Source organism: Photinus pyralis, unplaced genomic scaffold, assembly GCF_008802855.1.
Source record: "Photinus pyralis isolate 1611_PpyrPB1 unplaced genomic scaffold, Ppyr1.3 Ppyr1.4_LG2, whole genome shotgun sequence".
In the NCBI taxonomy this organism is placed as follows: domain Eukaryota; kingdom Metazoa; phylum Arthropoda; class Insecta; order Coleoptera; family Lampyridae; genus Photinus; species Photinus pyralis.
The window spans coordinates 14,803,366-14,821,869 of NW_022170403.1; the positions used below are offsets into that span (position 1 = coordinate 14,803,366).

Genomic DNA, 18,504 nt, shown 5'->3' on the forward strand with positions numbered 1-18,504 from the left:
TTATGTACTAAATTTTGGTGTGCATCAGAGTGTCCAAAATTAGAGAAATCTCAGAAATCCTAAGAGATACGAAGTCGGTAAGTTGGAGGCAAAATTACGTATTTTGGGGCCGAATCTAACGGTACTTACAAAGTGAAGGAATACGAAGACTTTCGGAGATGAGCGAAAAAGCTGAAAATCACTAAAAATGTCTTTTAACCACCAAGCGAACGGTCTCGCGCCTGGACAAGGTCGGCGGTAGCAGCGATCTTGCTGATCGGTCTCGGATGCCTCGTGTAAACGCAACCCGAGAAAGGGCAACGAGGGATCCGACGGGGTTAGAAGATGACGGCGGTCACTTCGGCAAAACTAAAACAAAATTACGGCAAACTCCCTAGCGGAAACGAAAGCAACAAAACAAATTGACGGAAGCGGCTGAAAAGCAAACAATATTCTTCCCTATAATTAGTGAAACGGAAAGCAACAAAAAATTCACCTTGAAGTTAACGGAGCGGTAGACAAAAATTTCCAATTACATTTAATACGGTGCGGTAGCTTAATGCAAAAGCAAAATAAAACGTTGCGGATGCAATATGAATTACGGCAGTGATTATGATTAATACTGTACTTACAAATGAAATAGGCAAAAATGCATAGGCAAACAGATTTACTTACTATTCGGTTAAACGCCAAAGCAAAAGCTCTAAATATGTTACGGTTGCAAAAGTAAATTTACGGTAAAGCTCAAAATTTCGGTATTTACAAAACATAGCGGCGAAGACGCCAAAGATCCAAGTTCATAGTGCGCTTTCTATTTATCGAAACTTCCATTTCGAGTAGGAGTAATAACTGGAATTCCCATTTCGTACGCGTATTCTTTCGATATGTTCAACTAAATTAAACTGTTGTTGATTAATTACCCCGATATCTGAAAAATGTGGGACTGATGTTAGACTTGAAGTTTTTTAAGCGCGCTACTTTTGAAATAAAGCCCAGCTCAAACGGACGGGTTTTCTGTAACTCATTTAAATGTCAATAGTTAATTATACTTATCCAATTAGTCGGAATGAAATCTCCAAATTCGGTATTCGAATTACCACCCGTTGTTAATTGAACCGCAGGTCAAACGGCGAAATCGTCGATATCATCTGCTATCTACGAAACCTTCACGACCTTGCCGTTTTAATGTTCGCTTTAAAACAAAACCTGCCAATTATGACATCATCAAAAATATTGATTTGTCCTCTTGTCCTCAAGAGAGCTTTCGGCGGCTGTAAAATAGTTTTAAATATTCCTACCGGAACAATGGCAAAACTGATAAATTCACTTCTTAATTTACATGCGTTATCTGCGATAAGACAAACAGATAAATAAAATAAAAATACAGAAAACTCACTACTCGTCTTCTAGAGTAAATGAGTAATTTTAAAAACTACGGTTTCTTAACCTGGTGGTCGACTTCACAAATACTTATACGGTGTGATCATAAGTTCGGGTATGGAACTTAAGAAGCAAAACGGGTGCTTCGCTACATATTCGTGCTACTAGCTGAATAAATATCTTTTTTCCAAATTTTTTCTTTATATTTTTTATCAAATAGGATTATTTTGTGATCATAATATATGATTTAGCATCGGGTTGTTAGCGCAGGCCCGCACATGCCCGAGTTAACCCCTGACGATACAAAATCAAAAGTGCCAAAGCGGTGGCATTACATTTAATATGGTACTGGCTATGCCCAGTTTGAATTTCGTGCAATTCAATTCATAAATGACCGAGATGACAAAAATTATCATAGTCCTCGTGCGAGATCGACGCGTATTTTTGACAGATCAGTATTCTATTAGCCAGTTTTGATTCCACCATTAGTAAGATCGTGTCGGTACCTACCTCCCAGTTTGAATTTCATGCACCAGTATAACCACTAACTAATTAACAGAGATGTCAAAAGAGCCTTCCTTATTTTTTTGGTCTACATTGCCAGTTCACGAACCCAGATTACAATTTTGATAGAGAATCCACCTGCAAAATTTCACTGTAATCGATCCATCCGTTCTCTTTTAAATCGCTGAACATGAAACCATCGAGCGATCTGACGGACGGAGGATTTGAAGAAAGCATAAGAGTTTCGTTTAACAACTCGACGCTAAAGTAACCGAAGATCTAATATTACACAAATATTTTAAGACAGTTTAGCATGAATGCTTTTATGTCATAGCAATCTTATTTTTTGTGTACATTTGGTTTAGTGTTAATGTAAGGGCGGTAGAATTTAGCCACCATGTACCTAACTGTGATGCCAATGGTCACCCTTGAATTCAGGACACTGTACGGGGGTTCAAATTCGTGGCTCACTATTGGGATCTCCGTAACGGTGAGATATACTCGTAAGTGTGCGTTACATTGAAGCAAAATTGCCTCTTTTTGACTAATAATTGAAATTTGAAGTCTTTGAAAATAACTGAGATATGACCGAAAAACGGAAAATGCGAAATTTCGTTTTCATTTTCCCTAGCTTAAATGGTTTTAAATGGACGATGCCGTTATCGCCTTCAATGAGCCCTTGTTTCGGAGATTCTGAGTTGACTGAATCTATCGAGAGGCAAGAAAGCCTGTAGCCTACATCTAGCATGTTACGGAAATTCAGATTCACATTCTCCGAAAAAGTGCCCTGTTATTTTCAAAAATTTGTCAAAAAATTCAAATGCGTTTATTTTAGTCCCAAATAGGGGTGTAATTCCAAATTCTTGAAAGTATTTTTTTTGTAATTTTACTAATTTCTGCGTATTTTTTGTAACCTTTGTAAGTTTTTGGAAATTACAGTGATCTTTTGGTAATTCCGCTATTTTTTGAAATTTTCTTTTAGTTGAAAAGTTCAATTTAGCGAGGTTTTCCATTCATTCTCACACACATATACAGTGTTGGACTATACTTAAATCTAAAATCTTTTGCCATTTTTACGTCGGAAAGAGTTGTTCGTCACGAGTATTTTTTTACAAGGATATTTTGTCAAGTAAAACTGACTTGCGTAACATTCGTCATTAATTGTGCCCAGCTGGTAAATTGGTGCCATACTTTAATTTGCGATTTATTCTGCCTTATTCGAAATGTTTAGGAGGAAATGTTCCAAGTAAAATAATTAATTCCAGATTCGGACATGGATGCTTATAAGTGTACCTATATACAGGGTGTTTTTTTGGGAGCTTTAGTTAAAAGTTTCTGGGAAAGTAAAATAGGTAGGTTTTTGAAAATTTGTACTTAGGAGTTACTCTGAAGGCCGAATCGATGTAAAATATTTTCAAAATGGCCGCACTTCCGGAAACACCGGAAGTAGATAGTAACTTCGTTATTTTAAATGGCAACCCCTATTTTTTATTGCTTTTTTGGATTCTACGTGAAATTTCACTTCTTTTGAAACCCATATGTCGATATCTACCATTTATGGTTTTTAAGTTATTTTGACTTTAAGAAAAAAAATGGCGGATGCAGATGGTACCTTGATAATTGATTACTTGCAAACGGTTGTAGTCATGGCAACCTATTTTTATCAGTGCATAGAGAATGAATAGGGCTTTCTTTTAGTGCACTTAAAAAAAAGTTAAGTTGCGTACGACCGCCCCTATGGATATCCAAATTTATGAAACTTCAAAGACTAAAAACTCAGTTTTTTTAAATGGAATGACCATGTTCTTACTATTCCATGAGATAGAGAATCGAAATGGGCATATTTTGACAATACATGTTCCTATAGCTATCTTTAACAGTTTCTGACTTATTCCCATTTTATTGAATTGACACTATTTTTTTAGGATTTTCTTTTTAGTAGTCGGCCATGATTCTATAACAATTGAATTTTAAACAAATCTAGTGACACTAATCCATCACCCACTGTTATAGGTTAACATAAGTTTTTCAAAAATCGAAAAATGACTCGCAGTGGTTTCACCTATTTTGGAATTTAATTGTTATTTATGGTGAAATGGGCAGAATCGCGGCGCGTGCTTTCCGTACATTCATTCGAAAACTAGAACGAAATTGTATGAATTTTTGAAATTTTGTACCCCTAATGCACTACAAACCGTTGAAGCACAAGTTATACAAAGCTCTACAAGAGAATATTTAAGAAAATGAATTGAATTGCAAATGCAAGATTAACAAAATAAATTCAATGCAAAATATAAAAAACTTTGTTGAAACATTTTTGGTATGGAATTGTTGCTAGAACAGATATCGCATTACCTCCTAGATAGCTATAGGAACATGTAATATCAAAATATGCCAATTTCGATTCTCTATCTCATGCAATATTAAGAACATGGTCATTCCATTTAAAAAAACTGAGTTTATAGACTTTGAAGTTTCTTAAATTTGGATCTCCATAGGTGCGGTTGTACGCAACTTAACTTTGTTTTAAGTACACTAAAAGAAAGCCCTATTCATTCTCTATGCACTGATAAAAATGGGTTGCCATGACTATAACCTTTTTCAAGTAATCAATTATCAAGGTACCATCTGCATCCGCCATTTTTTTTCTTAAAGTCAAAATAACTTAAAAACCATAAATGGCAGATATGACATATGGGTATCAAAAGAACTGAAATTTCACGTAGAATCCAAAAATGCAATAAAAAATAGGGGTTGCCATTTAAAATAACGAAGTTACTATCTACTTCCGGTGTTTCCGGAAGTGCGGCCATTTTGAAAATATTTTACATCGATTCGGCCTTCAGAGTAACTCCTAAGTACAAATTTTCAAAATCCTACCTATTTTACTTTCCCAGAAACTTTTAACTAAAGCTCCCAAAAAAACACCCTGTATAGGAAGTTGGACTAGCAGGGCAGTGTTGGTTGAAACCCGCTCACTTAAAATAACGGCAAACAAAAAAATTAAAATGTGTGGACGATGATTTTGAAATGTTTTATTTCATTGGATTTCGTCTACATATAAAAATAAACAACATCAAATTGTATATCGATCATTTTATGAAGTCATTGCCGTCTGTTATTTCGAAGAAAGAAACACAAGTGGGTTTCATAATATTAGAAACAATGTATCTTCACATTTCTATTACATGTGATAGACATTACGATAGCCTTTGGCACCCAAGGAAATATGTATCAACAAATTTGTAAAAAAAAAAATACTTTGATTTGAACTGGGAGGAAGCTCACCCTATATATCGATTTATTGGTGGAGATTACAGGTTATTTGTTTGATGTTCGCCATAAGTAAAGGTCCAAAGTTTTGCGACGAAGGACATTATTGCCTTGATGGTCAAGGAGAGAATATATTTATGTCAAAAATAAATGGTTGTTATTAAGCAGTTGCGCTGGGAAAGCAAGGATTTTACGATCTAAAAAACCGCGAGGCGATTTCCACCACAACCGCAGGATTTATAACATTCACGTTTCTTTTATGCGGCTTATTAAATTTTTGTTTGTCAATACCTAAAACGCTTAATTATTTTTCCTAGCACGCTATGTGAAACTATACCATTGAAATTGTGACCTTCTATTTTTTCTTTTACACATATTATGGTTGATATCCTTAGGAATTATGTTCATGTCTTGACACATTTAAATGTTACTCAAATAGAAGGTTAGTTACTAATTACACGCACCTTTAGATTTGCTGATGCCGTGCTTACTTTCAAAAACAGAAAAAGTATTTGTCCATAAAATACTGGTCGAAACAGCTTAAATTCAATTCAGAATTTCTGTACTTACATTTTATTATATACCTAATGATCCGATACGCGAATGGAAAAAACATAAACCTAAATCAATTTTGGGATTGTTTTCTGCCCAATAATTTCCTACCGATTTATTTGCGACTGAAAACGCTTTGGAAAATGTAATTTTCGACCTTTACTATTTACTCGTATCTGTACCCGCTAATTTCCTTTTAATTTGTTTATCATTGACTTTGACATTGAAATTTTATAATTTATTTTGTACCTATTTATTTTGAACGTAAAAAATACATCTAAAGGTCATTTGAATTTTCTACTTGTTTGATTGCGTTTTATTACTTATACGTTATACGGATTGTTTAATGCTGAATTTTTTTACACTTTTTGCGCATTTTTATAAAAGTAAAGAAAATTGCGTTATAGATGTGATCATGATGATTAATTACTCTTCCGTCCGTCCCCGTGTAGGTCTGTATCAAAATTAACGTAATTTAACTATCTTATTCGACATTCTCGGGGGCGAGGAGGGGTCATTACATTAAATATTCATTAAAAGAATCACCGAAAAGGCATAGTAAAATTGCTAGAAGAATGCTCCCACTTGACTGAATTTTCACGATTATAAAAATGTCGGACATTTTATTTCAGGTGCGAACCTTTTAAACGTCCCTTTTTTGCCAAAAATATACATTTTTAAAAGTTTAAACACATCACACACATTATCGCTTTGGGATTGGGAAGTATAGGAGACAGTGACCAAAATAAGTCATATGGAAGCTACGCCCCAAAGGTTGCATTTTTTCTTTTTAATTTTGTCTTTTTTGTTTTTCTTATGCTACCTTAGTAGTCGTGCGTTGCCATGTTTTTAACGCAAGAATGGTGTATTTCGTCATGACGTTGCTGAGTTTCGTATAGTGATGTGGGTGGGATGAGATCTCGGCAATGGAATGACGTAGAAAGTTCGTTGATACGTCATTTGATAGATATATTTTTTTTTCTAATTACTTTAGGCAAAATTATCGCCAATTTCATATAGGGGAAACGGCAAAACACATTGCTTTGATGCACATGAACTAAATTTTGTTCGCTTCCTGTCATATTCTCACTTTGGTTAAGTTAGTAGAGCAAACTGTTGTTTATTCAATAATTTCGTCGCGGAAACTACACAATGCATTGATTTGATAATAATACTTTACTTATGCGTTTTTTCTGTCTATTTTGAAGCAATTTCGTTTGAAAGTATGAAAAATGCGCTTCGTTCGCACATTTGCGTAGACTTTTGTTCTTGAAGCTTAGGTTCTTTTTTTGCTAAAAGACACTTTTAAACATTTTCAAATTGAAATTACATATTTCAATTCGTTATTTGTTCTGTTAAAAGAAATTAGCGTTGGAAACAGTTTTTTGCGATGTCGCTTTGGAATAATAGTACCGAATATGAGTTTGTCTTGATTTATGGTTGCTATTATTATGTAAGTACATACATCCATCATGCTCTACTTCAAAAGTAGCCGCCTAACGTTTAATTCCTATATAATTTTTGTACTAATTAAAACACAAACGCATCTTGCATAACGCTCTTAATATTTTATTCATCGGGACCCATGGTGGTGTATATAAATGCAAGATATTAAGATTATTTTGTGAACGGTATATTTAATGAAGGAGACTAATAAATTGCATATTAGCATACACTATGAGATTTACAGTACAATTCACCGATGCAATTCATCTGGACATTAGAATCTACCTTACTTTACCTCATGAAAAATAAATTAATACCGAAATTGGATTTTCATTATGATTGATTGATTTGTGTCGTACTGAAACCATTCAAATGTTGGTGTAATGACATGTTTCAATGTAAATAGTATTAATTTATACTTTTATTCATTAGGTTAATTAATCAATTGTTGCGCCATTAAAGTAGTACGTCAGTACGTGATTGTAATTAGTTTTCTGTTACTTTAAAACTGTAAGGTGTTGTTCTAAAATTCTCATTTACGCACCACTAATCTCGTAAGGAACTTTCACGGAATTACGAAGACTATGTCAAATTTTTCTTTCGATTGCCAATGAAATTATATCGACAACTGAACCGTAGCATTGTAACTATTTACGTTCGATTTCCTTCGAAAATGTTAAAACTAGCTCGAAAAATTCTATGTCCTGCACTGCACTCGTAATTTTTAGCGGAATTTGTATTTCCCGAGGTATTTCATATTTAGAACTCGGAACATTATACACAAAATATGTCCCTTTTGATATTTAGAAATTAAAAATTCGTATTGCTGTTTTCCAATTGTTTTTGTGTATTGTGTAATTTGTAATTGTGTAAAATTTTTGGTATTTTGAAGACCTTGTTTTTCCGTATATAACGTACAAAAATTGTTCCAAGTTTTACTACAAGAAACAATGCAAAGTTAAAAAAAGTAAAATATACGCACAAAGTTCTTGGAAAATGGTAAAAATGCCCGATATGTATTCTCATTATGATTAACGCGTTGTGCGCGGGTGCACCATACTGTTAAAACCAACATGTTTACAACGTTTGTTTCTGTTCAAATAACACCAGAAAAAAATAAAAACCAAATTTCGGTTTTCCTTGCATATCTTCGGAAGTAATTGAAATTTTCTGGTTTCTTTTACAGCATAATAGTAACTTTTCCCTAATTTTACCATCTTCGTATCTTCTATGGTTTTCGAGATCGCCATGATAGACACCAGTCATAACTGTAGGTCGTTTTTATTTCAGGTTAATTAACGCTGATGTCGGTTTCAAAATCTTGTAAACGTTTACATATTGGATTCGGTCGAAATTAGTCAAAAAATTCGAGGAATCAGTTCAGAGACAGTTTTTGTACACAATGCAAGTTACGAAAAATATCAAGAGATAATTGCTACTGTCCGTCCATCCGTCCGTTACCACGATATCTCGATAACGAATGGACCGATTACGATGAAATTTTGTACGTGGATTCTTTATCAAATTTGTAGATCGGAGATCGTGAATATAAAACGCAATTCCAGAAGTTGAGCCTAATCGATCAACATTCACAGTGCCCTTTTCGCATCTTGACCATTTATAAACCGAATTGGCAACCTTTCTTATTTATGAAAGCATTTAAATTTGATACATAGCCACTTGGAATAAAAGCAAATGAAGCGCCAGTTTCCAAATTTGGTTTTGTTCCTGATGTGCAGTACCAATTTTCTTATTTATAAAATGGACCGTTTGCCGCCTCAGGTCATATGACTTAAGGCGTGTCGGTACTTCTTGCGATATCAATTCTAAATGGTTCTTTTTTGAGAAAATAATTTACACACCAAATGAAAACGTTGATAATGGCTCTTAAAAAAATATTTAAAAAAATCTCGAACCTTTGATAACTCTTTAAAAAATAATTCTTAGTCGGTTTTTCAAGAACTTTCTACGGATATAACTAGGTAATGGTTGAACCAATGAAGCTGATTTTTGTGCAGACTAATGGTAGGTACCGCCAATGACTAGGACAGTGTTTCTTTTTTAAATTTTGTCTTTAATTATAAGATGATACATTTTTTCAAAAAATGTTCAAGCAATTAAGGAACTGTTCGATTTAGCTGATGGTTTCTTGTATCAAATTTTCCTAGATAAAAAAAATTCATAAAAAACCAAGAGATTCCAATTTTTTTTTATTTTGACTTCTATTTTTCCATTTGCGTACTGAGTACATAGGCAGCGTCCATAATATGAGTGTAAAGTTTAACAATACATATTAAAATAAGCGTGGGTCAACTTCCAGTATAACCGAAACTTGTGCAAAATTGAAAATAATTACGATCATCCAAAGTTCTCCCCATTTAGTCCATTCGTGGCAAATCATTTCTACATCTATTAATTTCGAATTCAGAAACATCTTCACAAATGCATTACATGTTTCCAAATGGCCCTTACCAAAATAATGTGACTTTATCCATCATATGGTTTATTCTTGTTTTCTCATACATTTGGTACAAGGTGAACGATTCGCGTCTAGTTCTCATAGTTTACCTATCATTGTCGATTTCTATCAGATACAGTGGGAAGTGACCTATATTACCTACATCTACAGTAAGATGTAAATCCTAATTTCAAATTCCACAAGGCAAACTTAAAAATTTGTTTCGGATTTGCGATAAGTCCCTGAATAAAGGTCATTTTCTTTTATTTCGCAAATTTAATTATGTGTACAATACACATTTTCATTATGTCATAATTTAATTGTTATACAAACATGAGTAATTGTGTAAATTTTTAAAGTTCTTTCAACTTCTATGTCCTTGACTTAAATCACAAGTAATCTTTTATAGTGCAATACAGTCAAAATCTTTTAAACATTATCAGTCGAATTGTATTTGAATTTTTTTTTTGTTACAGTTACAACTCCTGCACCTCCCCAAAGGCCATGGATTCCTCTTACAAAACCTACAAGGAATCGTCCTACCTGTAAGTACTTGTTATTGTCTTATTGAAATTGGTGCACCTGTATTTATTTGAACAACTTCCCGAAGTTGTATGAATGAATACTCCACCCATTAACATTTACCTTCGCACTCCATGTGGGCGTTGTGGATTCTTGCATTACTTTCGAAATTCTTACATAATTTATTTGTAGGTATTTTTACTGTGATGTGCTACAACGTACTATGCGATAAATATGCTACTAGACAAATGTATAGTTATTGTCCAAGTTGGGCATTAAATTGGGACTATAGGAAAAAAGGAATCTTGGATGAAATTAGACATTACAGCGCAGATATTATTAATTTACAGGAAGTTGAAATGGACCAGTTTTATTCTTTCTTTCTACCAGAATTAAAACAGGATGGTTACGATGGCATATTTTCTCCAAAATCAAGAGCAAAAACAATGGCAGAAAATGAAAGGAAATATGTCGATGGGTGTGCAATTCTATATAGAACATCAAAGTAAGAAATTGAACGAGGAAATACATAACGTCTAATTTTTCTTGTAGATTTACGTTAGTAAAAGAACACTTAGTGGAATTTAATCAACTTGCAATGGCCAATGCTGACGGTTTAGATCACATGTTAAATCGGGTTATGCCAAAGGACAACATTGGTTTAGCCGCTCTTTTACAAACAACGGAACCGGCTTGGGACAATGGTAGTTGACTAAATTTCAGTTTAAAAATGTCACATTTGTTTCTTTAACAGTTCCCGCTGATTCTATGTTAGTTCAACAACCACTCCTAGTCTGTACAGCACACATTCATTGGGATCCTGAATTTTGTGATGTGAAATTAATTCAGACAATGATGTTAAGTCAGGAATTGAGGGCAATATTAGACGAAGCAGCTCAAACTTTGAAAGCTGCTGAAAATATGAATATCGATGCGAGTAATATTCAATTAGTATTATGCGGTGATTTTAATTCGCTTCCTGACTCCGGAGTAATTGAATTTCTTAGTTCTGGAAAGGTTTCATTAGATCATAAAGATTTTAAAGATCTCAGTTACAAACAATGCTTGGAAAAGATCTCGAGCTGTGATAAATCCAATGAATTTGCACATTCCTTTAAACTAGCATCTGCTTACAGCGAGGAGACGATGCCATTTACAAATTACACGTAAGTCATTCGATGCACAATGCTCTATATTAACAACTTATGTCGTAGGTTTGACTTTAAAGGAATTATTGACTACATTTTTTACTCAAAAAACACAATGACACCTTTGGGGCTCTTAGGACCTTTATCAGGAGATTGGTTACGAGATAACAAAATCGTTGGCTGTCCACACCCTCATGTCTTCTCAGATCATTTTCCCCTTCTTGCAGAACTGGAAATGATTCCAACAGTATCGCCACCTGTGAACGGTATTATTGGTCATAGGTAAGTTGAAATTAGAAAAAAGTTTGAATTCCACCTGCAACCTTTTACTTTGCATTAAGTATGTGAATATTAAGTAGACACTATGATTGAAGTCTTTTCTCTAGTGTATCATTTACTAAGATACTAAGATTGCCTGCAGTTGTAGATAATATGGTGTTGATACTCTCTGAAGGCAAATAATGAAATCTGCGTGCGCGAAATAAAAATATTTTGTCGTCACTCGTAATTATTGTCCTAATTTCTTAAATAAGAGCTTAGAACAGATATACTGCCCTGTTAAGAAAGACCCCCGCATCTCCATTAAAGCAACTTTTGAGAAAACCGCGTTCAAAGGTTTTTGCGTGTTTCGTTGGGCTTCTGCTTGACTTACATTATAAGATGCTTCATGATATTATTTGTAATGTTACAACAAACTTTTTTGGGAAAAGAAAATGCAAAAGTAGGTAATGGCGACTAGTTATGCGACATACGGGCTGAGAAAGCAATGAATTACACTACAATTACTTAGCTAAAACCACGTATAACACAAATTTGGTTTAAACTTGGTTTTGACTACGTATAATTATTGTAAAATTTATAGCTTGCGGCGAATTATTAATTTTTTAGTAGTGTCGTTTTTGAGCACACCTAAAACATAATTTAAATATATATACAAAAAACTTTATTTGAAATAGATGAAATATGAAAAAAAAACATTAGAGGGTAATTTTGACAGGAAATAACACTGTTTATTGCTCGTCGGAGGTAGGTAATTCTTGCCAAAAATTATATATATTATATAATAAAATACCTAGGTACACAAAAACTTTCTGTGAATTACTCAACAATGCCAATGAATTACAGACAAATTAAAAATTAGCAAACTTAAAATGTAGGTATTATAAAATATAAACTTACCAAAGCAAAATTCTGGCCACAAACTGTCACTAAATTTATAACACACAATTTTTAAATAATAACATGAAAAATGAGGATCAATTAACTATGCCGACAGGTCGAAACAAAGCGATTAAATGATTGTTTGCGCGGCAAATTACTTAGTGAAAACATGACACCGGCGGTGTTAATAACGCGGTCTTATCGTATTCCTTAGAAAAAACCTAGTATGTTCAGTTTCCTATGTTAAAAGCCCGCATCTACTAACAACATACCAGGTTATTGCTAAATATTGTAAGATACCCGGTTTTTGCTAAGTATAAAGGCTATTTTTGGCGTTTACGGGGAAACTATTTTCAATCACAAAATGTTTAAAAATCTAAAATGCGGGGTTTTCTCTGTGTAAACATGTTGTATAAATCACGTTTATGCGATTGGTGCAAGTATCTCAGTTTTCAAAATTTTTGGAGATACGGGGGTCTTTCTTAGTAGGGCAGTATATTGTTGTGTTATCCAAGGTAAGAGACCAACCGATTATTTAGTTTTGGGATGATTTACTAGGGAAAAATTACTAGAATTAAATTTCATAGTTCTATACTTAAATGTTGGTATACTGCCTATCATTATTTATAATAAGTTGTATTAGTGTAGGGCAGTCCTCATCCATCAAATACAAAAAAAACTTGTTGCTGATGTGCTAATGCACTAGAAAGTTATAAGGGTACAAGATGAAACATGAAAAGTAAGGTCTTGAAAATTGGTTAAGAACAATTTAAACAACTAATAAACAATAATCAATCAGTGTTTTGGTCATCCTGTAGGTGTTACTGACAATATGATGGAAACAATTAGGTTAAGATCAAATTATCATTTCTAATAAATGAATGTAATTATTTAATTGAAATTGCATGGATGGAGTACAGTAGACTCTCAGTCATCCGGCAGATTTATAGATAACTGCATGATTAGTGAAAATGTCTGATTACTGGAGGAAGTTCATAAATAAAAACACTTAAAATACACAAACAGGTGTTGTACCAAAACAACTAATAAATGGTATTATAGGTATTATTATTATATATTAAAAATAAAAAATGATCTCTAAGAAATAATATTTTTATAGAGCAGTACCAAATTAAAAAATGAAAAATAAAGATAGTTTCAATAATGTACGCCGGTTTAGTGGAGTGCCGGACTGGCCCAGTGCGGGATTATAGAGAGTCTACTGTACTTATCAAAGTTACTATAATCACATGCCATAGATTCCAATTTTATTTACCATTTAAAAATCTTTGTCGCTCATGAGGCAGTCTTAAGAATACATCGTACTGCTTGGAATCAATAATAATTTATGTAATACCTTCCGCTGTAAGATTAATCATGCATTGCAGTATACATTATTTTTTTCAATCTTTGAAGGCGCCTGGCAAAGTGTTATCCCCGCTCTTCCTCAGTCAGGTCTGCAATTCTGTGTTTAGCTATTCTTGGAGAAATATTGAAGTTTTCAGCGTGCCACAAATACCTACCCAAAAGTGTCTACCAGCTCTCGGACTATAATTGATTTTATCACTTGTTGTCATTGTCGAAAACACCTAACGCTAAATAGAACTAATGTTTATCAACAAACCATTGCGCTGTCGAAACCAACCTTTGGTTTCATTTTATTCGTAAAAAATTATCAAAGAAATTGATAAAGATACTGGGCAGTAGAAGAAAAGAATTTGCAAAATGAAAAGAAAAAAGTAAATATAGTGAAAAAGAAAGCAAACAGTATCGGCATGAAGCGAAATGGCACAAAATGGGGAGGGAAAAGGAGGAAAGGCATGAAAAGAAATTCAGCTTTGTCCATTGCTTCCATACACTCCACAGCCAGTGCCCTCCGACAGTGTATATTTCTCATTTGCAAATAATTCATGATATAACCATTGAAGATTATTATTTCATAGAAACTTATTCAAGTATTGTAAAGGTGGATGTTAGGTCTACTGGTAGGATACTAGATTACGGACCATTTTTATTGTTGTATCACCTGCAGGGTCGGCTCGTCTCCATAAAATGAATATCTGAGATTTTATCATTGGGAGAGTGGTGCTTGTCACCCCAGAATTCATTTCAGATTACGCTTGGACTGAACTTAAGTGGTTCTAACACTATTGGTCATATAATGTATATGTTTATAAAAACGCGTTATTGTTAAAAGTATTTTCTACTAAATTTTCTTAAAAACATTTTTTTCTGAAATAGGTACCTAGTTTATGAAAATCTCTGCACACTTTACTGGCGAATTGGATATGAAAATAATGTGTATTGTGCGGCCAGCTATAACTTTGTTTAGGGTTGAAGCGTACCACTACGATCACTATTGTAAACAGTACCCACCTTATAATTTATAATAAATTTTACATTTGATTTTTGATTTCAGTTAATAACCTCACTTTATTCTTTTTTAGGTAGCAACAGATGTAGCCTAGTAGTTAGCCATTGTCGCCTTGCTGTCTCAGTACCTGGCTGCATCATATAGACAGTGCTCTCATTCAATTAATAACATTCAGAAATTCACTCATTAATTTGGCTCACTTGGTACCTGACGTGATCTATTTATGGTCTCCTGAAGCCTTCGAAATCGTTTTCTATTGTTCCTCACAAATTTGTATAGGGTGGAATAAAATTATATACGCACAGAATGTTACATAAGTCTCAATCTGTAAAAAGATTTTTACCTCTTCATGCTGGACTTGTTTTTAATATGAGTTGTAGTCAATTTTAATTAATACTTGAGCAAAAATGTAGAGATAGTATATTAACTAATTGTCTTTAAACGCTTTTGTTTAATGTAAAAATTCATATGTTGTATGTATGTACTTGAAAAGTATGTACATAATTTTATTTTTTTAATTATTACAGAAATACCTGTTATGTTAGAGACTATTTTACAACATTGCTATATTCGCCCTACTTGTTAAGAAATTTATTCATAACTTCAAAGATAGTGCTGTAATTTTTAAGTGATATTTTGTGATTTAAGGGCAGAAGAGCATAAATACGAATTAATAATTTCTTTATTTATGTTTAATAAAATAAATTGTGAAAAATTGTTCAATTACAGCTTTATACACATCTTAGTCATATAACTATTTACTTTTAAGCTTATTTGTTAAGTTGATGGTACGATATTTGCTCGTTTTCCAGGTGTGATAACTTATCATAAATGCAATAGCATTGAATATATCATCTCATGCAAAAACTACACATGTAATTCACATATTTGATCAGTAGCCATATTTAACGTAAGGTTATTTTTATATGGGGCAAGTACAGTATTAGGTTTGCATAAGACTAGAACAAATCACAAAGGGCATCGATGTGGATTACAGTAGAATATTTTGTGACACGTAACGTGTAAGTCCTCTGGAAATACTATGTGTGATCATAAGTGACTTTTTTGTAGAACACATGTATTTTAATACGTTTCTTTTTTAATTATAAGTTAATTTTACAATATTTGACTGACTGATGTGTAAAGAAACGTGTAAAAAATCATTGATGCCAATTATTTCTGTAGCCAAGGCCCTTAATATTAAGACCATTATTACTACATTTAGATGAAAAATACTCGCTAATTATCGTATGGTTTTGTTAGGGCGTTTTGTACATATTCTTTATAGAAATTGTTAATTCTACAGGCACGTTCACACCTGATATGTCATTTCATCATTAATAAGTGCGTACGATTTAAACTCCCTTCAAGTTGTTCAAAATTTTACACAATAATTAGATTTACTGTTAATGAAGTGTTGTTTGAAGTTTCTATTTTTGCAGTGAATAAAAAAATTTATTTGCCAATTTAGTCGAAGAATTGAATGCAGTTATTTAATAATATGAATTCGCAAAAACTTTACATGTATAAAAAAAACGACTGAATTCTAAGTGATAGTTCTGCTAAATGGCAATAATTCTAATATACAATTTTATGTAAAATTCGTAAAACTAAATATACACGATTTCTTTGTTAAACATTTATTACACATACTTTGTAAAATGGCACTTAGGGATTTTTCACTTCTAACAAATCTTTGCAGTATGATTAAATAAAAATTCTCTTTACAAGGAAATGTATACTAACGCCGATTTATGGGTTAATTCATGTTTGCCAAACAGTTTGGCCACACAATCCTATTTCCGGTTAATTTTTCAAAGGAATAATTATTGAATATTCTAAATTGAGCAGGTGTGGTAAAGGGCAAGATCCGTTCAATATAAAATGATTGATGTGCTTCAGGTTATAATACTAAAATTCTTTTGATAAGCGGTAATGAAATTTGGTACAAGAAAGTTCTTTGTCCATAATGTAATGTATGACTAGGATGTAAACACAAATTTATTTAACGTGGCCTAGGGGTGCTTTATTAATAATGAAATAACTAGAATTATGTAATGCGAGTAACGATGAAATCTTTAATTGAAATCAAAATTACAACGAGTAAGTCGGTTATTACATAAAAATTCATTATACGTTAGGTACTTAATTTGTAAATTTTTAAATGATGTGTAATGATGATAATCAGATCTCAGATTTTTAAATTATTTTATTATTAGTTCTGTAGTAGTACTTGTTATGGTAATGGACAATGGTTTACAATAAGTTGAAGATGTAGATGTTCACATTTTAAAAAATATTTATGTACCATAGATGAAAAATACACTGGACCATTTATTTAATGACTTTAAATTTCTTCCTTGTAAAAGTTATCTAAATAAACAATTTTTAATATTAAAATTCTTAAAAATTTTATTTTGTGTAGTACTAGTTTTGATATCCAATGCATTTGTGAACTAGGATAAATTCATAAGTGCCAGAAATTAAAAGAAGAGCCATTGTTAAATCACTAACAAAAAGTAGATTAAATTATATAATTCAGTGACTGACACAAAAGAAATTGGACCCTCTTTTAATAGCAGCAATTTTCTAAAACTACATTTTTTTTCAGCACCATCTGCTTTCATCAAAGAAACTATTGATCTCTTCCTGTACCAACGATTCACTCTACTACTCTGTTTTTGTAAACCGTGATGTTAATCCTGGAAAAAATTATGGTCCCTCACTCAAGAAATTAACGAGGAAATTTATATTATACAAAATTGGGGAAATGTTAACTGCGTTACTTTATTAAAATGTCTACAAATTTTACAGAAGTATCCAACTTCGCTAAAATCGTACACAAGGTACAGAAGAATTACAGGAAGAACTTTGACATACATAGTGCGAACATACAATAAGTGTCAAGCAAATTTCGTAAAGGTTGGTTAAACTTGTACGAGTAACATCTGGCTAAGGGGTTGAGGAAATTCTTGGAAAATGTAACGAAACTTTAAGAAAATATGGCAAATTCTGAGGCAATATCAGGAAATGCAAAAGAAATTCATAAACGAAACCACAGACAACATATACTATGTGTTGTCTGTGACGAAACTTGGTACAATGCGGGAAACTTTGGTAGTAAGTAACAATTTTTCGAAAATCTTTGTTCCATAAAATGCTTAAACTCAAATCAAAAACTTTTCACCGGCATCAAAAAATTTGATTTTGGATTTTAGAATTAGTTTTTAACTGTACTTAAGTTGTCTACAATCTTTGGCAACTTTTTTCATGAGGAGACTGCAAAATTTTTGGACATTTCTCCGAAGGCACAAGTATAAATCATTTAGTATTTGTATTGGCCATAAAGGAATACTACACCGACAAATTTAAGCGGAGCTGAGCTTAAGCGTAGCTTAAAATCCATGGCAACGATTATTGAGACAATGGTTGCCATGGATTGTAAGCAACGCTTAAGCTAAGCTCCGCTTAAATTTGTTGGTGCAAACGGTTATAAAACCTGTTGATATAAGCCACAGGTGGCGGATTTTGCGCAAACCACAACAAAAAATATACCTACAGAATTTTCAGAAACTTATAATGGTTTCTATGGCTTCTGCAATAATTTTGTATTATATCCAGGGCCGCCGATACCGGGGATAAGGGGTAAATGCCCCGGGCCCATGGTATGTTGTGAATCCGCCTAAAGCCTAGTTTGAAGTCTAATT

General features: G+C 33.0%; 2 protein-coding genes across 6 annotated transcripts in view; one reads left to right on the forward strand and one right to left on the reverse strand.

The window, feature by feature from the left end:
- Positions 1-12,515, reverse strand: part of LOC116163467 (probable chitinase 10) — a 115,280-nt gene extending 102,765 nt beyond the window's left edge. Inside the window, exon 1 of the mRNA XM_031477401.1 lies at positions 12,442-12,515. The gene's annotated coding sequence lies outside the window, so the exon portion shown is untranslated. The remainder of the gene's footprint in view (positions 1-12,441) is intronic.
- Positions 1-18,160, forward strand: part of LOC116163466 (CCR4-NOT transcription complex subunit 6-like) — an 84,912-nt gene extending 66,752 nt beyond the window's left edge. For 2 of the 5 annotated variants that reach the window (XM_031477394.1, XM_031477393.1), the window contains exons 9-10: positions 10,069-10,137; positions 10,307-10,484. In XM_031477394.1, the coding sequence (XP_031333254.1) occupies positions 10,069-10,137; positions 10,307-10,346 (109 nt within the window). In that variant the 3' untranslated portion in view covers positions 10,347-10,484. Of the gene's footprint in view, positions 1-10,068; positions 10,138-10,306; positions 10,620-10,666; positions 10,819-10,868; positions 11,281-11,328; positions 11,549-14,870; positions 16,264-17,408 lie in introns of those variants that run through there. The other 3 variants (XM_031477395.1, XM_031477396.1, XM_031477397.1) reach the window with 3 other exon arrangements.
- Positions 18,161-18,504: the final 344 nt, after the last annotated feature.